We start from the raw sequence: 21,378 nt of genomic DNA on the forward strand, positions 1-21,378 counted from the left end.
GGCTGTTCACACAGTCCCATGGCTCTAAAAACCATTTATAATCTCTGTGCTGACGACTTCCAAATTTAGATCTCCAGTTCCCGAGTCCCAGAGTAGCATATCCACTGCCTATGTGACATTTCCACAGAAGCTCAAATTTATTATGAGCAAAAGAGAACTCCTGATTTCTTTTTACTCTAAACTTGTTTCTCTCCTAGTTTTCCCCATTCAGTAAATCCAATATGTTGCTCCAGACAGAAAGTTGGGAGTAATCCTGTCTTCTCTTTCCCAGCAACCAGCCCAACACCAAACTGCATTCATCCATTTGACTCTATCTCCATGGCAAACACTCCATGGCAAACCACCATCATCTAGTTCCTTAAGGCCAACCCTAGTCCACTCTCCCTCTTCCACACAGAAGCTGGAGCAATCTTCTAGAAACATAAGTCAGATTATGTCATGCTTCAACAGCTTTCCACTGCACTTGGAATAAAATGCAAACTATTTCGTATAATCTACAAGGCTTTGCATGCTCCGGCCCCATCTACGACTCTAAATTCATCTAATGCCACTCTCTGCTTGGTTTACTATGCACTCAGTATATCAATCAGTCTTCTTTTGGTTCCTCGAACACACCAAATCTCTTTCCTCCTCAGGAATGTTCTTACTCTGTTTCTTTGCCTGGTTATCCTTCAGGTCTCAATTTAAATCTCACCTCTGTAGACAGACAGTTCTTTCCTGACTACTCAAGATTAAAGTAGTTTACCCCTCCCGATCCCATTATTCTCTATCAAGGAGGCCTGTCCCTTTCTTTCTTATAACATACCACTTTATAATTATTTTATTTTATTTTTTGAAGATTGGCCCTGAGCTAACATCTGTTGCCAATCTTCCTCTTTTTCTTTTTTTTCTCCCCAAAGCCCCAGTACATAGTTGTATATCCTGGATGTAGGTCATTCTAGTTCCTCCATGTGAGATGCCACCAGTGGCTTGATGAGCGGTGTGTAGGTCCACGCCAAGGATCCAAACCCATGAACCCTGGGCCATCAAAGGACAGCATGCGAACTTAACCACTCGGCCACAGGGCGGCCCCTTTAGTTGTTTATTTATAAGTTTTTATACTTTTGAAAATTTTATGGTTTGATGCCAACCCCCATCCCACTGCACTGTAAGCTCTATGTCTTTTTAACACTGTATATTCAGCACCCAGCACAATGCCTTGGTGCGTATTAGGTACTTCATAAATAATCAATGAATGAATATAATGCACTTCAGAGTTTCATTTATCTATATAAAATGACTTCACTTTTTTTTTAATCACTTGAGGGATTAGCCTTCTAAAAACATCTAAAACACCTGGAATTTATTTTTAAAGTGTACAAATTCAGATTTTTCTGAAATATTCAAATGCTAGGTATGGTTAAAATTCAAATAATTTCTGTAATTTACTAAGGAGTTATACTTGAGAATTATTCAAAAAGTCTGTCTTGTTATAGACGACATACCTGCGGACCCCTTTTGGCGTCTCCCCAATTATGAAGGTGGTCTGGTCTGTACGGTAGACTCCTTTCTTCTTCTGGCTTACAGGGTGTGAAATGTAAAGGGGAAGTGAAATGCCTCCTTCACCTGGTTGTTGGCTTTTCTTTGTATGTGTCAATGTATCTGCCTTCATTTTTTCTTTAGATGTCTGAAAATAGGGATAGAAGCAAAAACTAAGTCTGAAAAAAATAGTCATTTTTGGTCAAATAAGGAGACTGTCTTACTTTTTCCAAATACTCTTTATAATCAAGTATATCATGTTCTCCAACTGATATCATTGTCATAAGATGTTAACCTAGATCTTTAAAAAGAAGATATTTGGTGGGGCTGGCCCCGTGGCCGAGTGGCTAAGTTCGCGCGCTCCGCTGCAGGCGGCCCAGTGTTTCGTCAGTTCGAATCCTGGGCGCGGACATGGCACTGCTCATCAGACCACGCTGAGGCAGCGTCCCACATGCCACAACTAGAAGAACCCACAACGAAGAATACACAACTATGTACCGGGGGGCTTTGGGGAGAAAAAGGAAAAAATAAAATCTTAGAAGAAAAAAAAGAAGATATTTGGAAGAAATTATATCTTTCAGTTATTTAATTTTACATAAGTAGTCAGACTTTTAAAAAATAATCTTTATGTGATAATTAAATAAGAAACCATTTCCATAAATGCTACTTCAATCTCTCCTGGGCTGCAAGCATACTTAGTGATTCTAAGATGCTAATTACAGTTGGTTGAAATTATGGATGGAATCCTATTTATTTTACAGACTATAGGTTGCTTAATATAAATTGTTAAAAACAGTGGGTCAAGAAAAACAGTTTTTCAACTGTATGGTTCCAATGTACTGTGAATATGTGGAAAGTCCCCATCCCATCCCTAAAAGAGAAATACTGGATACAATTTCACAACAGCAGCAACAAAATTATATTTGAGCTCAAAAGTGAGAAAGGAAAACCTCTAAGTGCCAAAAACAAAGAAGTAACATAGTGGTGAGTGGGAGCTGCAGCTCAGCAATCCCCAGGGATAGGGTCTTAAGTTACAGTCTGCAGGACCCCATGTTAGAGGGGAGACAGAAATGATTTAACTCCCAGAATTGAAAAAAAAAAAACAAACGGGCTGGCTTGGTGGCATAGTGGTTAAGTTTGCACCCTGTACTTTGGCGGCCCGGGGTTCACAAGTTCAGATCCCAGCCTGGACCTACACACTGCTCATCAAGGTATGCCATGGCAGCATCCCACAAAACAGAGGAAGATGGGCATGGATGTCAGCTCAGAGACAATCTTCCTCAAGCAAAAAGAGAGAGATTGGCAACAGATGTTAGCTCAGGGCCAATCTTCCTCACTAACAAAACAAAACAAAACAAAAAACACAGCAGAAATTAAAAGGATATCCAATTTGCAAATTAAAGCTAGGAAAGCCCAAGCTGGGGATACAGGATAGAAGCAGGCCACCTTCTCACTCAAGATAGAAAGAATCACTGGTGAATACGTGGAACGCCCAGCCTGTGCCACTTGGGGAATCCGATTTTGTAGCACCTGGGTGGTATGGAAAAATCTAAAACTAAAATCTGAAAACTAATGTGAAAAACCGGCCCAGAACCAGTGAAAACCATAGATCTCAATGAGAAGTGAATACAGAAACATACCATAGGAATACTTCCATAAATCCAGAGAAGGCTTGTGATTCCAATGGGGGAAAAAGGAGTTCAGGCAAAAGCTATAAAAAACATAGACAACCCACCACCGTGAAAGTGGGCAGATGCAACACACGTGAGAATCCGTATCTGCAGGATTATAGGTAACAAAAGAATCAGTGAGACTTTAAATCATTAGCATGTCCAGAAAGGTAAAGGAAGAAATAGAATCCATCGGTGAGAACTGGGTGCTAGCTAGGCAGATCTGAGAAAGAGACAAATTCAAACTTGAAAAGGAAACAGTTTTGAAACAAAAATAGTGATAGAAATAAACTCAAAATATGAGTTAAGCAGCAGACTATACCGCCCTACAATGATAGTTGATAAACTGGTAGAATAAAATTACTCAGAATGCAGTGCAGAGATTAAAAACAGAGAATGAGAGAAAGAAAATAAGAAAGGGAAATTAACAGACAGAAGACATATATAAATTTCTAAAGTACCAGAATGAGACAACAGAGAAAATGGTAGAGATAATACCAAAGAGATAATGGCAGAGAATTGAAGAAGGCATGAATCCTCAAACTGAAAAAGGAGAGAGAATCTCTAGTAGGAAAACTGAAAATAAATCTGTACCTTGTTATATCACAGATAAAGTGAATATCTTAGAAACTTCTAGAGAGAAAAGACAAGGTATCCCACAAAGAAATGATAATCAAACTGAAGGGAGACTTCCCATAGACACCACCACCACCTCCACCACCAGAAGATAACGAGAAATCTTCAAAATGCAGGGAGAAAAACTGTCAGCCGAGAATTCTATACCTAGTGAAACTATCATTTAAGAAATTTCCAAACATACAGACTACAAGAGTTTATCAGACACAGACCCTTGCTGATGAGATAACGATTTTTATTTTATAGGAGGTCAGCAGGATGGAAGTGGCACATACCACTAACTGTGGGTAGGAATGGCTTTTGTTCCACAAATATCTACTGAGCACCTATTTTGCTTCTACCGCCATGCCATGCAGTTGAGAATGAAGATATTTCCATACAAAAAGGCCCCTACCCTTAAGGGACTTAAAAGTGACAGGCCCAATTTTTGCTTTTTTAAGATGGCAAATTTAGTTTTTTTCTTTTTTTAATAAATCATTTATTTCTTTAACTTATATTCAGGTTCATTTTCTTGAAATAAACTGAACATAAGATAAAACATAAAGCATAACTATATATTTTTTAGTAGCAAATAATTTCTTTTTTTTTTTTTAAAGATTTTTTATTTTTCCTTTTTCTCCCAAAGCCCCCAGTACATAGTTGTGTATTTTTAGTTGTGGGTCCTTCTAGTTGTGGCACATGGGACACCACCTCAACGTGGCCTCATGAGCGGTACCATGTCCGCGCCCAGGATTCGAACCGGTGAAACCCTGGGCTGCCGCAGTGGAGCGCATGAACTTAACCACTCGGCCACAGGCCCGGCCCCAGCAAATAATTTCTAATGAAAATAAACTGACTTCTTCAAAACATACTGTCACTTAGATGGACAAGCACAAAATGCCAGGTGGCTAGGTTGAACCAGGGCTTTGTATCAGTCAGTAATGTTAAAGGTATTTTCCTAAGACATCATTTCTTAAATCCTAAAATATTATTAATAAAGAGAGGAAAATGCTGATCTTTAAAGATAAATTTGAAAGAGATTTGATGCATTAATTTTACATCATGAGAAAACAAGATGAATGTTAAAAGTTCCTAATAAAAAGGCTCATCATCTTGGATGATCCTCAAGAAACAGTTATCCATTATTGTAAGGAGAGACGGGAATGTTTACATGAGGTAAAGGGAGTAAACAGAAAGACAGGAGCTGGGCCAGCCAAGAACACTCCCTCCCATATACTGCATTTCTGAGGCCATGGAGACATCATGCCAGGCAACAGCAATTTTCAATTATTTACATGATTACTCTGGGTCTTTCTGACACTGGCAGCATTACAAAGCTCACGTTTCATAAAGATACATTTTTCTTAAATCAGTTTTATAAATTCTTCAGGAAAATCCAGCTTTCCCAACCACAGATAGCAGACATATGGATCTTTAATTTTTGTGAAATATTCTACATTTAAAACCTGATTATTTTAGATAACAATAAAAAGGGAAAAGCATTCTTCTCTCACATGGGCTCAAGATCCTATCTTTTATTTAAAAAATCTATCTAGGTTCAGATTTCCATTTTAGTAGGGTACTTTAACATTTTACAGAAACAATGCTGTGAAACAAAGTTTTGTTTATTAATTAATTTAATAAACATTTTGGTGCTCTTCTTATAAAAGCTGGTTTTGCTACATCACAGCAAAACAGCATCCTTTACAATGGCTGATACCAAAAAAACAGCGCCATAGTGCAGCTGCAATTGTGGTGACAGTTGTAATTTATTATAGAGCAAAGTAAAAGGCCCGTGGCCAGGATGAAAAGATTCCAGATGATGTGAATTGCACTCAAACTCATTCATTACCACTTATTTCAAAGCTATGAAGTCAGATGACACTGAGGCAATGCCATGAAGTAGCAACAGTAACGAAGGCTCAGGTAACAGACAATTCAGTAAGATGAGCTGGATTAGGAATTTAAAAGAGAATACTGTCCCTCCTTAACATTAGGATAGAGGGTGAGGTTGCTTGCTCAAGAAAGCAAAATAAATCCACTCCTCTTTCCCCTAGAAAGTAGAAAGCCAACAACTGAAACACTATGTCTGTATTTGATAGGAAATTTTGTGATCATGACATGAAGAAAGCAGTAATCTCAGTTTCTGCAAAAGTCCCTAACTGTTCCTAACTTTTTCTCTAAAAGTTTCTGCAAGATTATCCACCTCGATTTGCTTTGAAGAAGGACCTCTGCAGTCTGTGATTTTGATGACGTTTTTCTTCATCTTAAGATTCATGGTTATAATAAGAAGGAAGGAAGTATGAAGATAAGAACTTTGGATAGTATTTGTATAGTATAAATATTTCTGCTAATAAGTGTTTACAAAGCTCGACGCTGTCAGAGTATAATTTATAACTTATTGCCATGTTCATGATTATATTTCCATAGGTTATTGAGTAGTATTAGGTATTTCCACAATAGTTATTTGTATGAAAAAAATCAAACTCAACTTATGGAATCCATATTAAAAATAAAACTGAATAAGTGTAAGGAATGTAGTAATCATTTCTAAATAATGTAAACACACAGTTAAAAACTCCACTGGATGACAAGATTAATCGAATGGAAATGGCGCTTACTTAAGAAGCTGAACTTATCAGAAAATACTGAAGTAATAATTATAATTTATGACTAGTAATATACCTTCCTCCTTTGGACATAGGTATACTGTAAGGAGCAGTCAGTTCAGAATTGAAAAAGTAAGGGAAAAACTCTCTTTCTTCAGACCACAGTTAAATGGGTCTAAAAAGGTAGAAGGTGGGCTATGGCTGATTATGTAAGTCCTAATCTGACTTATATAATTAAAAATGTGCACACATGATATAGTATCTTTACAAAAGTAATTGTTATTAAAAATAAAATTCAGAATACAAAAACTTTCTTAATTCAACTAAAACATTAAGTATATATTATTTCTATAAATGGTAATTGTGCTAATATATTTGGCCAAAATAGTCCCCTCACCAGTCCACAACTGAATGCTTAACATGGAAAGGCTCACTTCAAAGGCTTCGTGAATACCTGCTTTAATTTTGATAAAGTTATAAAATCACTATTGATTCTTCTAACATATCTGTAAAATGTGTTTCAAAATATATCATAAAAATTACTATTTAAAAAGGTATAATGTATACATTCTGTAAATAAAAGCTATAATTTAAGTTGTAAAAGATACACATCAGGATCACAATAAGAGGGCACTTTTGTCAGGAAAAATTCCTCCTTCTAGAGGGGCCACAATGAACCCACGCTAGACCTAATCAACTGTACGTAACTCTCTGCAACTTCTTTCTTACTGTGAAGTTGTAGGTTTATGTTGGTTCTACCAGGAAAGCTCCTTATCTTTAGACTAATAGCATGAAACATTCAAATGACCTTTGATAATACTCTTTTTCCTTTGAACCAAAAGTGCACTGTCTATATTTCAAGGCATCAGATCTAAGCCAAGTTGCATTATTTTAATTGAATCAATAGTTATTTTTTGAAAAGCCTAATTGAAAAAAGAAGATAAAGTATATATAGATTTTCAGCACGAAAGAGTAAGAAAAAATAAAACGGACTCTTTAAAAGTTTGTAGATAGCAATCTTTGATGTCAGTGTACTTAGAAAAGAAAAAGAGAATACTCCCCCTACTTCACAGCCGTATGATTACATTAGCATTTTTCTATTTACACTGCTACATATGAAATCTATTTTTATATACTAGGAAACTTCACTGCAATAGTGCAGAGACTGTTTAAGGAAAAAAAACCCTCTTCTTATTAATAGTCTTTGAAGTAAAAATTAATTTTGGAGATAAATTACTAAAGCACTGTAGAAGGCACCTGGGCAGGAATAGCAAGGAAATGAGACAAGTCTGATAGGGATCACTCTTTCCCAGACCCACCCACCTGTAACAAATGGGGCAAGAAGCATTACCGTCCAGGAGAGTGAGTCTCAAAAGCAGTCATGAACAGCCTCTAGCTCCCACTCTGGCAGAGAAATACTATCATAATCTCTACCACCTTTCTAAACCTCCTTGGGGCTAATTCCTGGAGACACATCAGTGGTGGTGCAGATAACGCTGAGCCTTCTCCCCAGCTCCTGTGTACCTCCCGTGGCGCAGAGGGAGCTTGGAGGGGGACAGTGCCCAGTGAAGCGGAGCATCCTCATTCGATGGGTAGCCTGTGCACAGCAGGCTATCAGGAATCAGTGAAGTCTTTTATTAAGGAACTTTGGAATGGACCTGTCTGCTGAGCTGGTTTCTGCGGAAAAGAGCTTACAGAGCAAACTTCACTAGAACAAAGAGCAGTACATATTGAACAGCCACATTCACTGGCTTTTGCCATAACAGTTGACCAGGCTTGATTAGTCACTGAGAACACTGGGAACAGGGAGGAGTTTTCAAAGGCATGGGAAGGTCCTGATGGCTCTGCCCCAGTGAGAAGCCCACGTGGAAGGATTAGTTAAAGTTTGGATTCTAAGATCCCCAGAGGATCTGCCTGTCACAGGAAAGCTCTGTGGTCAGCACCTTGTTCCTGAGCACAGCACAGAGCCTCATAAACCACTCTATGGTCACTGTCACATATGGGCACGCGCATGGGCACAGGCTCTCACATCGGCCTGATCACCCCAACTTTGCCATAAAGCCTAAAAAAATCAAGCGCTCTTTCATTTTTTTTTCTTCAGTAAACCTTAAATAGTGAAGTCTGAGAGGCAGCAATGCTTTTGTTTACACATCTGTTCAAACAAAAGATTAAAAAAGAAACCTCTGGGTAAGGGCCAAACCCTGTAAACACATAGAAAGTCATAAACTTGTTTGTCTTTGCAAAGCAGGGAACCAGGAGTACTATAAAACATACAGCACACGTAAATAAATTCATTAAAATGGCATCTGAAAGTCTAAAACGACAAAACTTTTAAGGATCTTTGCACAAGTGTGAAAAAGCTCCTATCCTCAAAGTAATAGTTCAAGATTTCTGTCTGGTGGCAGGAAACGTCACTGTAAATGCGGTTTCCAATACCCAACAAAAACCTAAGGCTAACCCCGCATTGTATTCACTCACCCTCTGTAGAAAAGCCAGCTGGTTAAAGGACCCACCACAAATATATACTAAAGTCAAATTTTCTGCCTATGTTTAAAAACGACATTCAAATCTGAAAAAACAAACAGATTCAAATCCAAAAACTTTTTTTTGGGGGGGGGGAGAGAGATTAAAGTTTGTAACTACGGTCTTACTTTCCTCCTGGAAGAAGTAATAGTTACAATCCAGCTATATAAATATTGATAGTACTTTGCTTTCTGAGTGAGCCACAAAAGGACAACCTTATACTAGCTGCCCTGAGCCTAGGTTCCGTTTTTATCCACAACAGTCCATCTCATGTCCAAGAAACCCATCTATCTAAAAGACAGAACAAATGACAGCCTTGGGAGAGCAGGCGAATATCGTGGGGCACACACTACAGATAGAAACGTATAAGCCCTATCTCCTGGAGATTCGTGAACCTGAAGGCACTGCCGTTCATCGCAACAGCAGTCAACCTACGGGAAAGGGCCAAAGCCTAATACCCTTAGTCCTCCATGGGCAGGGAGTGAATTCCCTTTAACATCTCCTACAGACAAAGGCTAGAGTAGGGTCAGGGGCCTTTTAGGGTAGCAGTCTGAGTACTGGACTCAGCACCATAGGCCCTGGGGTCTAGTCCTCTCTCGGCCACGTATTGTGTAAACTTGGGGAGGTTCTATATCTTTTTGAGCCTCATTCTCCTGGGGGATAATGACGAGGGATTTGGGGATGAGGATCTAGGGACAGAGAATTTGGAGCTAGGACTCCCAATAGTCTCTTCCACGTTTAAAATTCACAGTTCTACCAGTATTTACAGAATCTCCAGTAAGCGGTAATGAATGGGTCCTTAGCATCCTATAGCCCTGACCTCAATTTCAAATCATTGTATGTATCGAGTTTTATTTATATTCCTGTAAAGCACTCTCTAGAGACTACACAAAGGTCCTATACTAAATAATACCTGTTACGTGAAAAGATCACAGAAGGGCAGTGCTGATGGAAACAAATTAATTAAAGCAAGCCTTTCTTGGCAGGCGCTGCCCTGTCTGCCCTTCCAGGGGCTGGCACTTCCTGTGAGGGGCTTAGCTCCTCACGTCCCTCCTCCGCGGCCTCTAGCTGGCAGAAGCGTAGGCAACTAAGCGTAGGCTGATTTGGTTACAAGGCCCCCAATGGCTCTCCAGTGTCTAGGGGAGAACATTTCAAGCACCATGCCACAAATGACACTGATAGATTGCAACTATCTGTGAGGTTTAATGCAGATTATTACATGTAATAAAGTAGTGAAATCCATGAATGACTCACTTTTTTAGTCAATTAGAGTGGATTCCCTACACCCTCATCATTTTCACTCTCCCCCATTCTGATACGCTTTCTCGAGTCCCGGAGGAGAGGAAGCAAAGCTTCTGCACAGAGAAAGGCCAAGTGGAAGCATGTCCCACTAGAACCGAGTTTAACGACCAGGTGACTCTCTTCATGTGGTCTAAGCATTCTGAAGCTAACTGCTCTTAGGACTCTTTTACCCTTTAAAAATTATTGAGAACCCTGAAGATCTTTTGTTTATATGGGTTATGTCTAGTGAAAACTTAAAATATTAATTCATTAAAAATGACAATAAGCCAAGTACATTTAATCTAAATAACCTTTTTTAATAAAAAAAGTTTACATTATCCAATGCAAACAAAAAATTAGCAAGAAGAATCGCTATGTTTTACATTTTTGCAAATATCTTTAATATCTCGCTTAAGACAGACAGCTAGATTCTCGTATCTGCTTCTGCATTCAATCTGTTGCAACAATGTTGTTTTGGTTGGAGAGTATGAAGAAAATTAGCCTCAGCCTCATACAGATTTGTAGCAAGAAAAGCGAAGAATATTTTAATAGACTTTTCACATAATTGTAGATATTCTTTTTTGATACTGTATCAAAACTCAAGATTAATTTCATGTAAGATCTGAAACCATATCAGTAAATTTTTTATATTGTTAAAATTAAAATTCATTGGTATATCCAGAACTTTGGCTGACTTTTTCCCCCATTTACAATTTTATAATATCATTCACTGGTCATTTGGAAAATACTGATTAACTGAGTTATGCAGATCTTCAAAATGCTGACACATTCAATTACACATTGGAAAATCATATTTGTTGTTATCACTACCCATTGCCTCAGAAAGATCTCAAGGTTTGGGAAGGTATCATGGTCATCGTGGCAGATACAAGGTTTTCAGTATTTTAATTTTCACTTTAGAGCTTGAATTTTATCACTGGCAACAAGTTCTGTTTGTTGTTTTCCTTGAAGAGACATACTCACTAGTTCATTTTTAAGAAAGTATTTACCAAATATACAAGCCTTAATAACCATAGTTTGTCTGTCAGTCATCCTTTCAAGTACAAATGGTGTTCCATAAAAAAAGTGGCTAGTTCAGTTTGTATGTCAAGTGCTTATGTGTACTTTCTATTTCATCAAACAAAATATAAAAAAGATGAGTACTAAAGGGTTGAGATTTAATAAAATTACTAATTTCTACTGTTTCATCAAGGATATTCATAAGAGAAACTAGTTTTCTTTTCCTGCAAGTATGTGATAGTGAAGAATCCAGTGACTGCTTGTACAATTTAGGGCCAGTAATTGATTCATGCTCAACTGCCAGGTGTTTTCCCACAATTGCTTTTGCACAATTTGTGCAAATGTCAACAAGTGAAAAGAGCACTTGGTATTATTTTGAAAATAGTTCTGACCTTCTAACCTCTGAAGAAGTCTCAGATATCTTAGGACTCCATGGACTGCATTTTAAGAACTGCTGCTCTACAATAAACTGGCACACTTTCAGTCAGCATATCCTTGAAACGTCTATGCCGAAAAATCTGCCCAGGATGATCAAGAGTGGATTTTGGTTTCACCCAGCTTTATGTCCACGCATATGAAAAGGGTCCCTCTTTACTGAGTGAAAACAGAATAGGTCTTCTGCCCAGAGTAATGATCACATCTACCTGCTCCAGCCCTGGCTCTTAGCCTTTTTAAACCACAGAATGGTTAGATATTCTGTATGTGTTGAAAGTTACTTGTCAAAAGTATAAACGCCAGCATTTCAGTCTGTTCAAATCAGTTTAACATTTATTGATTACTTCTCTAAATGCAACGCCTTTCATGATCTGTTCGCAACCCTCTATGGAGCTTTACTTTCCCTGTTGTCCAACATAGGTCAGCCTGGTTAGGCCAGTCTTCTCACTACTGCCAAACACATCATGGTATTCACTCTGGTGCACCAAATTTCGTTAACCTTGCCTTCTGCCCAACATAGTCCTACCCATTCTTGAAGGTCCAGCTTCACAAAGCTTTCCTTGAGTATTTTTCTTGCATTGCTATTTCAATTTCTCATTTAATAGCTTTATTACATAAATGGAGTCTATCTTGATTAACATTTTATCATAGACAGCATACCAAACCAATTAGCAACAATGCTGCACGTAGGCCAAAGATCCGAGTTTCACCTCCAAAGGAATACGTCAAAATTGCGGGGCTCTCTGAACAGGCAGGGCCCCTGTACTGTCAGAAACTATTTGATTGTTTAAATCTTACCTATAAACTGGAACACAGATGCCCCTAATCCAGAGAGCAGCCATATATACGGTTTTGTACTGAGTCCTGAGTAATGTACCCTACAGGCTCTCAGTAAACAGATGCCAGATGAATACAAACTGACACAAATATAACACACCTAAGAAAAATTAATTTCTGGAAAACATTTACCAAATAATTTTTATGAACAAAGTGAAAAGTTCTTCCTCTTAAGGTATTCACTATTTCACCTGGCAACAGTGACAGGAGAGCCTAAAAACTGAATAAGGCAGCAGGACGGGGCTTCCACTTCCACTGTGAAGCAGTTAACGCTAGTCATGAAAATCGTTTATAGATTAATTGAAATTTGATTCAGATAGTAACTTAGCTATAAGATGACTGACACCTTTAAAATAAAACCTCAACTTACCAACATCTTGCTGTAAAAGCTGTGACTCTGGTTATGCTAAAAGGAATATTATCTTCATCAGGAAATTTGTGAAAATACCACAAATTCCATATTGAATCAAGGACCACAGTTCAGACATATTTATCCTGCCTAAAGCCAATCCACCACACAAAAATTCACACTTATACTAAGAAATTAGAGTAATTCTTCACGTTTTTATTTATAGACTGTCTCTGAGAAGGCTTTATTTAGTATCTACTGGAAATTCAATTAAAATCAGTAAGCTCTAATTGCATATCTATGTACCAGGAAGTGTTCTAGGTCCTGGGAATAAAAGACAGAACGAGATGCCGTTCCTAATGCAAAGGAGTTGCACAGTCTCATCAGGGAGATGGAGTCAGACGTTGATGGCCTACCAACAGCCACTGCCTCCCTCTTTGTCGTCTGAACAAAACTGGAGTTCTCTTAGAAATGTGCTCAGGGAAGGTGGGTTGCTCTCTCAGTTGAGAGAGATAAAGTAGTAAAGTAGATAAAGATAAAGTACTTTATCTTGAGATAAAGTAGTCATCCTGCAACATGAGGCAAAAGGCCCAGGGACTAAAAGTTAACTTACTAAGGATAGCGGGGCAGAAATGGACAGAGCCTGAATCCTTATGATGTCCTTGGGCTGTGGCACCAACCCTGGAAATACCTCCCTCCAGACTACCTTTATGTGAATTAGTTCAATGGCCTATTGTATAGGCCACTTTTAAATGGTTATTCTATTCTTTGCAGCTGATAGCATCCTGTAGACATATATACAGTATCACACAATATAATGTGATAAGTGCTATAGCAGACACACACAAATAAGTAAAAATAAAGATGAGGAAGACATTTACACTGTTTTGGAGAAGCCTTAGGGGAAAGCTGTCATGAATGATATAGGGGGTAGGAGTTCAATAGGCAGACACAGGTGAAATGGAATTTTAAACAAAAGAACCACAGGAGCAAAAGCATGGCAGGGTAAAAGTTTGCGGTACGCTTAGGGCTACATCACAAGGTGAAGGCTGACTAGGAAGAGCCCGTTCATCTTTATATCCCAGTGGCATCTAGTTAGTGCCCATAATCCTGAATAAGTGTCTCGGAATGAGACTGCAAAAGCAGGCTATGGCCAAAGTAAGATAGATCTTGTGTGCCATGGAAAAGAAACACAATAAGACATTTCACAGAACTTTGGAAGACAGAAAATTACGCCCCAAGTGACTGTTCAAATTTATTATTGCTAGATGAGGAAAGCTCAGAAAGTCATGTATGGGTAGGGATATCTTTCTGATACCATACCATTCTCCATGTTCTCCCTTCTTGAGTGGGTTTCTTAAACCAGCACACTATGGCTAACAGATGACAAATTATGAGTGCAGATGAGGAATACCAGCATTTATGCTGCTCTAAAATGACTAATATCTTTACATTATCTGCCAGTATACCCACTTGAACATTAACTCATGGAGCGAGGAGTTGAGAAGACTTTACTTGAAGTGCAAATGGTTGTGGGGATCTGCCTTACGTAGTACTTTTGTGCAGGAATTACCAACAACCAACATTTTCTGAATTCCCACTCTGTGCTGCCTGTTACTTTGTGGTAGTGTTTCTGGAAGCATACGCCATGGTCCTAATCCTTACGCAGCTTGTAACAAACATGAAGAGAGAGCAAATACACATGAGGTAAGTAACAATAAGGTGATGTCTGCCACGTCTACAGTGATGACTGGCACAGAGAATGAGTGTGAAAGGACCTTGGAATAGAGTGATCTCTGAAGACTGAGGCTTTATGGAGGAGATGGAACTTGAAATGGGTCCACCTGGAGTGAAGGATCAGACGGGAGATGGTATGGTTGGAGGTGCAGACTGAGTAAATTTATCGAAGCCCATGAGTGCCAGGCAGACCTGAGAACACTTCTCACTCAGATAGGGAGGGGCTGTTTCCCCTGGCTGATTGAATATATTCAGTGGTGGCTCTGAACAATGTCAAGTCATCTCCAGAGGATTTCCAGGAAAACTATGAAAGTTCTGCATGGAAAAGATAGCTTGAACTCTGAAAAATTCTCAGAACGTAGTGATGGGGTTCATTGTACCCTGAAAACCCAAATGTATTCAAAAAGTATCAGTTACATGAAGACACCATTATAAGTGTCTGGAGTTATCAAAAGTGAATCAGAGATATGTGCTGCTATTTCAAAGTCCAGAGTTTATTAGAAAAGAAGAAAAAGAAGTGTACATACATAACTAGAATAAAAATTTGGAAGTCATCCTTTAGACTGAGGCCATGTCAAGTACTCTTGGGTGAAGCAGACAGAGTGTAAGAGGAAGGACAGCTTCCTTCCAGCTCAGGGAGGAACCGGCTGGAGCTCTGTGGAAAAGATGTCACATCTGAGGAGGGTCCTGCAGGGCAGAGAGGTCTGGAGACTTGGGGGATAGAACAGTAAGGCTGAAAGTTATTCCTGGTAGAGAAAAACCATAAATAAAGAGAAAAAAGTAAAAAATCATGCCTTCTCAGAAGATCCTTGGCAGAGTAGATATTGCCAACAGTCTTGCTGTATTTCTTGGGTCTGGACAGAGTTTTAACTGTGTAAAAAATATTTTTTAAAGGGAAGGATGTTTTCAGTCCACCTGAATTTTTTGTTTAACTGCTAAAGTGAAGGTAATTCTTCACAGGCAAGTTATCTTGGAAAATTAGACTGATTTGTCATACTGTAAAAATAAAATGGAGCATATAAAAAAAAAAGTAAAACCTCCAAAACAAAGCAGAAACCAAAAGAAGAGAGAAAAAGCACAAGAGAAGGCAGAAGGATTAAAACTACAGGGATTTAAGCTGATTGCCACTGTTGAGCCTAAGAGAAGCCACTTACCCTCTCATTTTTAAAAATCAGTAAAATAAGATGTTTGCATTAGTCTCCAAGAATCCTTCAAACTCTAAAATACTATGATTTCCAAACCCTATAATTTTGCTTTATCTGTCCTATAAAAATTCACAGTTCATATGTGCAGAGGCGGGATTCTCAGATGACAGGGCAATAGGTGTTTCCATAAAGTGGCCATGTCCACTTGATGCCATGGTTTTCATAGGGGGATAAAATATAATTTGAAAAGGGCTGTTAAGTGCTTAACATTCTTTGAGTCACTAGGTGGAGTCAATCAGAGTTCAATGAGGCCTTATCTCTAAGCTTTTATATTGTTACATGGAAGGCATTATTGAAGAAATAGTATTTTTTTTAACTATTTAGAATCTTCCAACTATTCTAAACAGAGATATTATTCAAAGAAGCCATATCTATCTTCTATGCAATTGGAACAATAACTAGCTAGCAGAAAAATTAGAATAAAACTACTTCTTAATATGCAAAGATTATTTTTGTCAGTCCAGTCCATTGTGAAATTAGTTTATAATTACTTTCAAATACAATTTTTTTCTATACTATTCTTCATGACAAATCAGCTATAGTTCAGGGCAGGTCTATAAAATTAGAGGACTGGACTCGGTATCTTTAATGATATTCTAAAATATTCTGTTATTGGTACTATTAACAACAAAAATAATAACAGGTCAGTGTAGAGAATAAAAGAGGGAATTTCATTCATTACCCCTACTGATAAGCAACGATCGCAATTACAATCATAAAAATTTATATTATAGTTTGAGTCATTTTAAGGCCTTTCTTGCAAGGAGCTGAATGTATTTTGTACACATCAGCTCATTAGTCACATTACTCCATTAATCCTGGTACCAGCACTGTGAGGAAGGATGCCACAGCTTCTCGTGGCCTCCAGCTAGGAGGGGAATAGTTATATATGTTTGTAGTTGACACCAGATTCTCCTTACTCTGACTAGGTGACAAGTGTTCTTTGCAAATGACATAGTATCTGAATCAGTCATAGTTCCACGGACAGAAGCACAAAAGCCTTTTTCACGACAACGCTAGTCACATAATTTCATACACATGCACGCACAATTTCAAAATCTTGATCTTTACGAAAATTACTTGAAAGAATAACTTTCTGATACAAACACCATAAAATTAACAATGAGCATAGAAAGAAAAATGGTAAGACCATGAAAAATCCCACCCAGTAAGAGTTAATTCCATTACATACTGAAGCCATAAACCTTACCTACTGGACTACTTCACAAACCAGTCATTTGTGAACAATTCCTTTAAACCATTATGCCAGTCACTCTCCTAAAAAATAGGATAATGGAATGCTATATCTCCCCAAAGTCTGCTTATTGTAAACAGTCCATCCTTCCTTGCTCACTCCAAAAGCTGTATAAACACACTGCAATCAAATCCCCCATAGCTCATAGAAATCCTCTCTTTAAGGAATCTACAAAATGCCAATCTAATACAAATACAAGAAAGAGAAGTTCTTACTAACACAACATTGTGTATTTACAGTATTCTGACTGGTGCTTAAACCTGCACTGTTATATAAAAGGCACTCTCCCCCGGCCCCCCCGCCCCAGGCTGACAGCCTGCTTAGTTCTCTCATTTACACCACACTGCAATAACATAAAGAAGGGTTTACTATTAATCCAGGTTTTACTACAAAGCGACCCGTTATTTCTCTGTCAAACACTGGCAAGAGTGCCAAGTGTCTGTCATCCAATTCAGGGGATTAAGTTTTCTTTTACAGTCTGATACTTGTACCAATTTATAAAAATACAGATATAGTTTCTTAGCGTTGGTCACAGTCTATATTTTGGCCTGGAGTCAGGCAGCAGGGTCGGCTATGACAGCTGGCAGGAAACTGAGGGGACAACACATCCTCTCCCTTTCAGTCACCATGCCTCAGTTGCCATAGTGATTAATCCTTAATTGAATGCTGTCTTTGTACATTTCTTTTCAGAAAACTTAAAGTAAACTTCAGCTGAAAACATGCAGTTGATTGAAAAAATGAGGTACCACATCACAAACAGGTATAGCAAAGTTTTCTGACATACTTCCACACATTAAAGGAGCAAATTAACTCTAATAAAGGTATTATCAGTTCCTTCAAAGGCTCAAAGCATTTCTTTTTGGTCTGAGCTTAAAACTAAATCACATGGGCTTTCCCCCTTTTATCAGACATCTCATCTTTTAAAACAGGCTGTCTTCAGAAGTAGTTCTAAAATATCCAAGTACAATTTAAGACCAAGTGAGTTCTTATTTCATATAGTTTGTACTACTAAATAACAAAGGTATAATTAGAAATTTATTTTAGGAGAGAGAAGTTTTAATTCAAGGCATTTATAAAGTACGTTCTATAAATAGAAATTAATTTACAAAAGTATAAACTGCAAGAAACCAAATGAAACATGGAAACGATAGTCTATTTGAGGCCTTTTCTTAACATATAGTCGAAACTGAAAAGCAGGTTCCGAGCTTTTGCCATGTTGGTTATCCATAACTACATCAGAAGGACTGAGAAACTCTGAAGGACCACAGACCTTTAGCTAGGATTACGGTGGACACTGCTTTTCTCTTACAAGTTTCCTAGTTAGCATAGTCCTTTGCAACTGAGTTAAAGGCTCACTGAGACTCAACGGTATTATTCCTTGGAAGTGAAATACTTGCATATTGTGGCCATTGCTAATCATGTATTGCTTTCATACAAATAAATAGGATTTGTTTTGTTTTCTTAGGAAGTGAGGCAACTCATTCGCATCTGGCTGCAGACACACACAGACCACACGCACGCATGCACACGTACACTCACACACACAAACACACAAAATCCTTTCAAACACAAATAAAAGTCTCTAACAAAACTTTGGTGACAGACACGTAGCACTGAGAAGAATTCTCAGTAATCAAAGAGACTCTGGATGCGAGCTCCAGATGAAAGACACTGTACTGTAGTGGGAGGTCTGGGGATCTCTGGAGACTCCAGAAGCAAGAAGTTGGCAGACATTTTCTAAAACTACGGCTTAGTCTCTTTTGCCTTCATCTCACTTCATTTCCCTTTGCCTTAGTTTATTCTTTTTTCTTCCCATAACTGTTTTTAAATTTTTTCAAAACTGCAAATTCAGTACTGTCACCCAACCCCCCACTACAAGCTGCAAAATCTCTCAGTGAGTAACATACATATCTCTAACCAAAAATGATGGTATGTTTCAATAATTTACTCATTAAAAGTGTTGAAATAATATTGACCAGATACGATGAAATCAGTGACTGTGAACATTTTTTTTCTTAGAAATTCAGTGAGATGGCTTTGAAATATCAATCTCTCATCTATGTGAAATAATAATATTTTAAAAAGTCTCTTCAGAAATCCTTAATTTAACCATCTTTACAAATAGTTTTAGTAAAGAGCAAAAGCATACATCACCATTCCATCTCCCTGACATTACTGAGGTAGTATTTAGTTTCTAGAAGGATTAGAATAAGGGGAACCAAGACCGTTATGTATGGAGATAATGCAAAAGGACTGGTCTGAGGGCAGACTGACGTCTCGCTCATCTGTCTGTCCGTCAGCAGCTATGGCGATACCTTGAATTAGAAGCAGTCACTGCAATTGATGAATCTAAGGAGGAAATAAGTCTATCAGCTTTAAAGAGAAAAGTTACTAGTAACTTCAATTCTAATACAGAATATGCAATACAGAAATATATTAATATAAACCATAAAGTCCTGAGTGGCTTTCTCTTTTCATAAGCAAAAACTTAAGAGTCACATATAAAATTCTGAAAAATATTCTACCATGAACATTCTTTTCTTTGTTAAAGGAGTCCAAAGCCCCAGATCCACTAGTACCGCCCATTCTTTTACTTATGGTTAAATGCGGTTGCACACAACTGTTGAGGATTAGCTGTCCTTGTTGATCCCCACCTTCCAGGGGCGTGAAAGGCCTGTCATTAGTGTTATCCAGTGGTAGTAATAACAATACTTATCATTCATTGAATGTTTACTTTGTGTCAGGTACCGTTCAGAGCATTTTACAGGTATGATCTCATTTAGTCTTCACAACAACCTTTTGCAGTAAGAAGTATAATTATTTGTATTTTAAACGCAAGAAAAATGAGGCAGAGAGAAGCTAAGTAACTTTCTCATGGTCACACAGGAAGCATGAGGTAGAGCTAGAATTCAAACTCTCACTTCTGAGTAGAGTCCATGACTTAGGCTAGTCGTAACCATCAAGATTCCTTCTGCCTCTGGAAGATGACAGAGTTCAGCAAATTGAAGATGAGACTCGTTACATGAGTTCTTTTGTTTATTAATTTCTAATTAAAATAAAAGGAGGAAAGCATGAAGTATGTCTCAGGGGTTGTAGTTTTATGTCAAAAATACAACAGTTTTAGACGGTGAAAAACTAAGAACATTATAAATATGTATGATGATTATCTATTTTGAAAATTCTGATTTTCACATAACAAGGAAGACCTTTCTTTTTTAATGGTAAGCTTATAATACTGTCTCCAAGTGATTTTTGTATGTAGATAACACTACAGCTTTCAAGACTAAAAGTACAGCTATACGATTACAGCTATATGACTTAACAGCTATATGACCTACAGCTATATGATTACAGCTATAGGACCTACAGCTATATGATTATAGCAATATCACTTACAGGTATATGACTCACAGCTATATGATTACAGCTATATGATTACAGCTATATGACTTACAGGTATACAACTTAACAGCTATAAGATTACAGTTATATGACTTACAGCTATATGATTACAGCTATACGACTTACAGCTATATGATTACAGCTATGACTTACAGCTATATGATTACAGCTGTATGATTACAGCTGTATGACTTACAGCTATACGACTTACAGCTATATGATTATAGTTATATGATTAGTTATATGGCTTACAGCTATATGGATTACAGCTATATGACTACAGCTGTATGATTATAGCTATATGACTTACAGCTACATGATTACAGCTATATGACTTACAGCTATATGATTATTTGCCCTCATATTTGTATTTGTATGATATACAGTTTTACAGATATACAATATTTGTATGATTACAGTTATATGACTTACAGCTATATGATTACAGCTATACGACTTACAGCTATATGATTACAGTTATATGATTACAGCTATATGACTTACAGCTGTATGACTACAGCTATATGATTACAGCTATATGACTTACAGCTATATGATTACAGCTATACGACTTACAGCTATATGATTACAGTTATATGATTACAGCTATATGACTTACAGCTGTATGATTACAGCTATATGATTACAGCTATATGACTTACAGCTATATGACTACAGCTATATGATTACAGCTATATGACTTACAGCTATATGATTACAGCTATATGACTTACAGCTATGTGTTACCCTGGTGCATTAAATGGTATAGGTCAACTCGGAGGGATTGAGTCTTCCTCTGCTGTAATTTTACTGTATAACATAGCACTTAGAGAAGTCAGCCACCGAGACGAGCAGGCTTATATGGACCATCCTTGGCTAGTCAACATTAGTGGCATGGGATTGGACCTCCTGCTTAGTGGCT

At 37.8% G+C, this 21,378-nt stretch overlaps 1 protein-coding gene across 10 annotated transcripts in view; it reads right to left on the reverse strand.

Moving 5' to 3' along the window:
* Nucleotides 1-21,378, reverse strand: part of ERCC6L2 (ERCC excision repair 6 like 2) — a 134,103-nt gene that overhangs the window by 6,843 nt on the left and 105,882 nt on the right. For 8 of the 10 annotated variants that reach the window (XM_014856920.3, XM_044756917.2, XM_014856925.3 and 5 more), the window contains one exon: nt 1,485-1,666. The exons of 1 other annotated variant lie outside the window; for it this stretch is intronic. In XM_014856920.3, coding sequence (XP_014712406.1) covers nt 1,485-1,666 — 182 coding nt within the window. Of the gene's footprint in view, nt 1-1,484; nt 19,404-21,378 lie in introns of those variants that run through there. One more of the 10 variants, XM_044756920.2, reaches the window with a different exon arrangement.

Source organism: Equus asinus, chromosome 23 (genome assembly GCF_041296235.1).
Source record: "Equus asinus isolate D_3611 breed Donkey chromosome 23, EquAss-T2T_v2, whole genome shotgun sequence".
NCBI classification, from domain to species: Eukaryota; Metazoa; Chordata; class Mammalia; order Perissodactyla; family Equidae; genus Equus; species Equus asinus.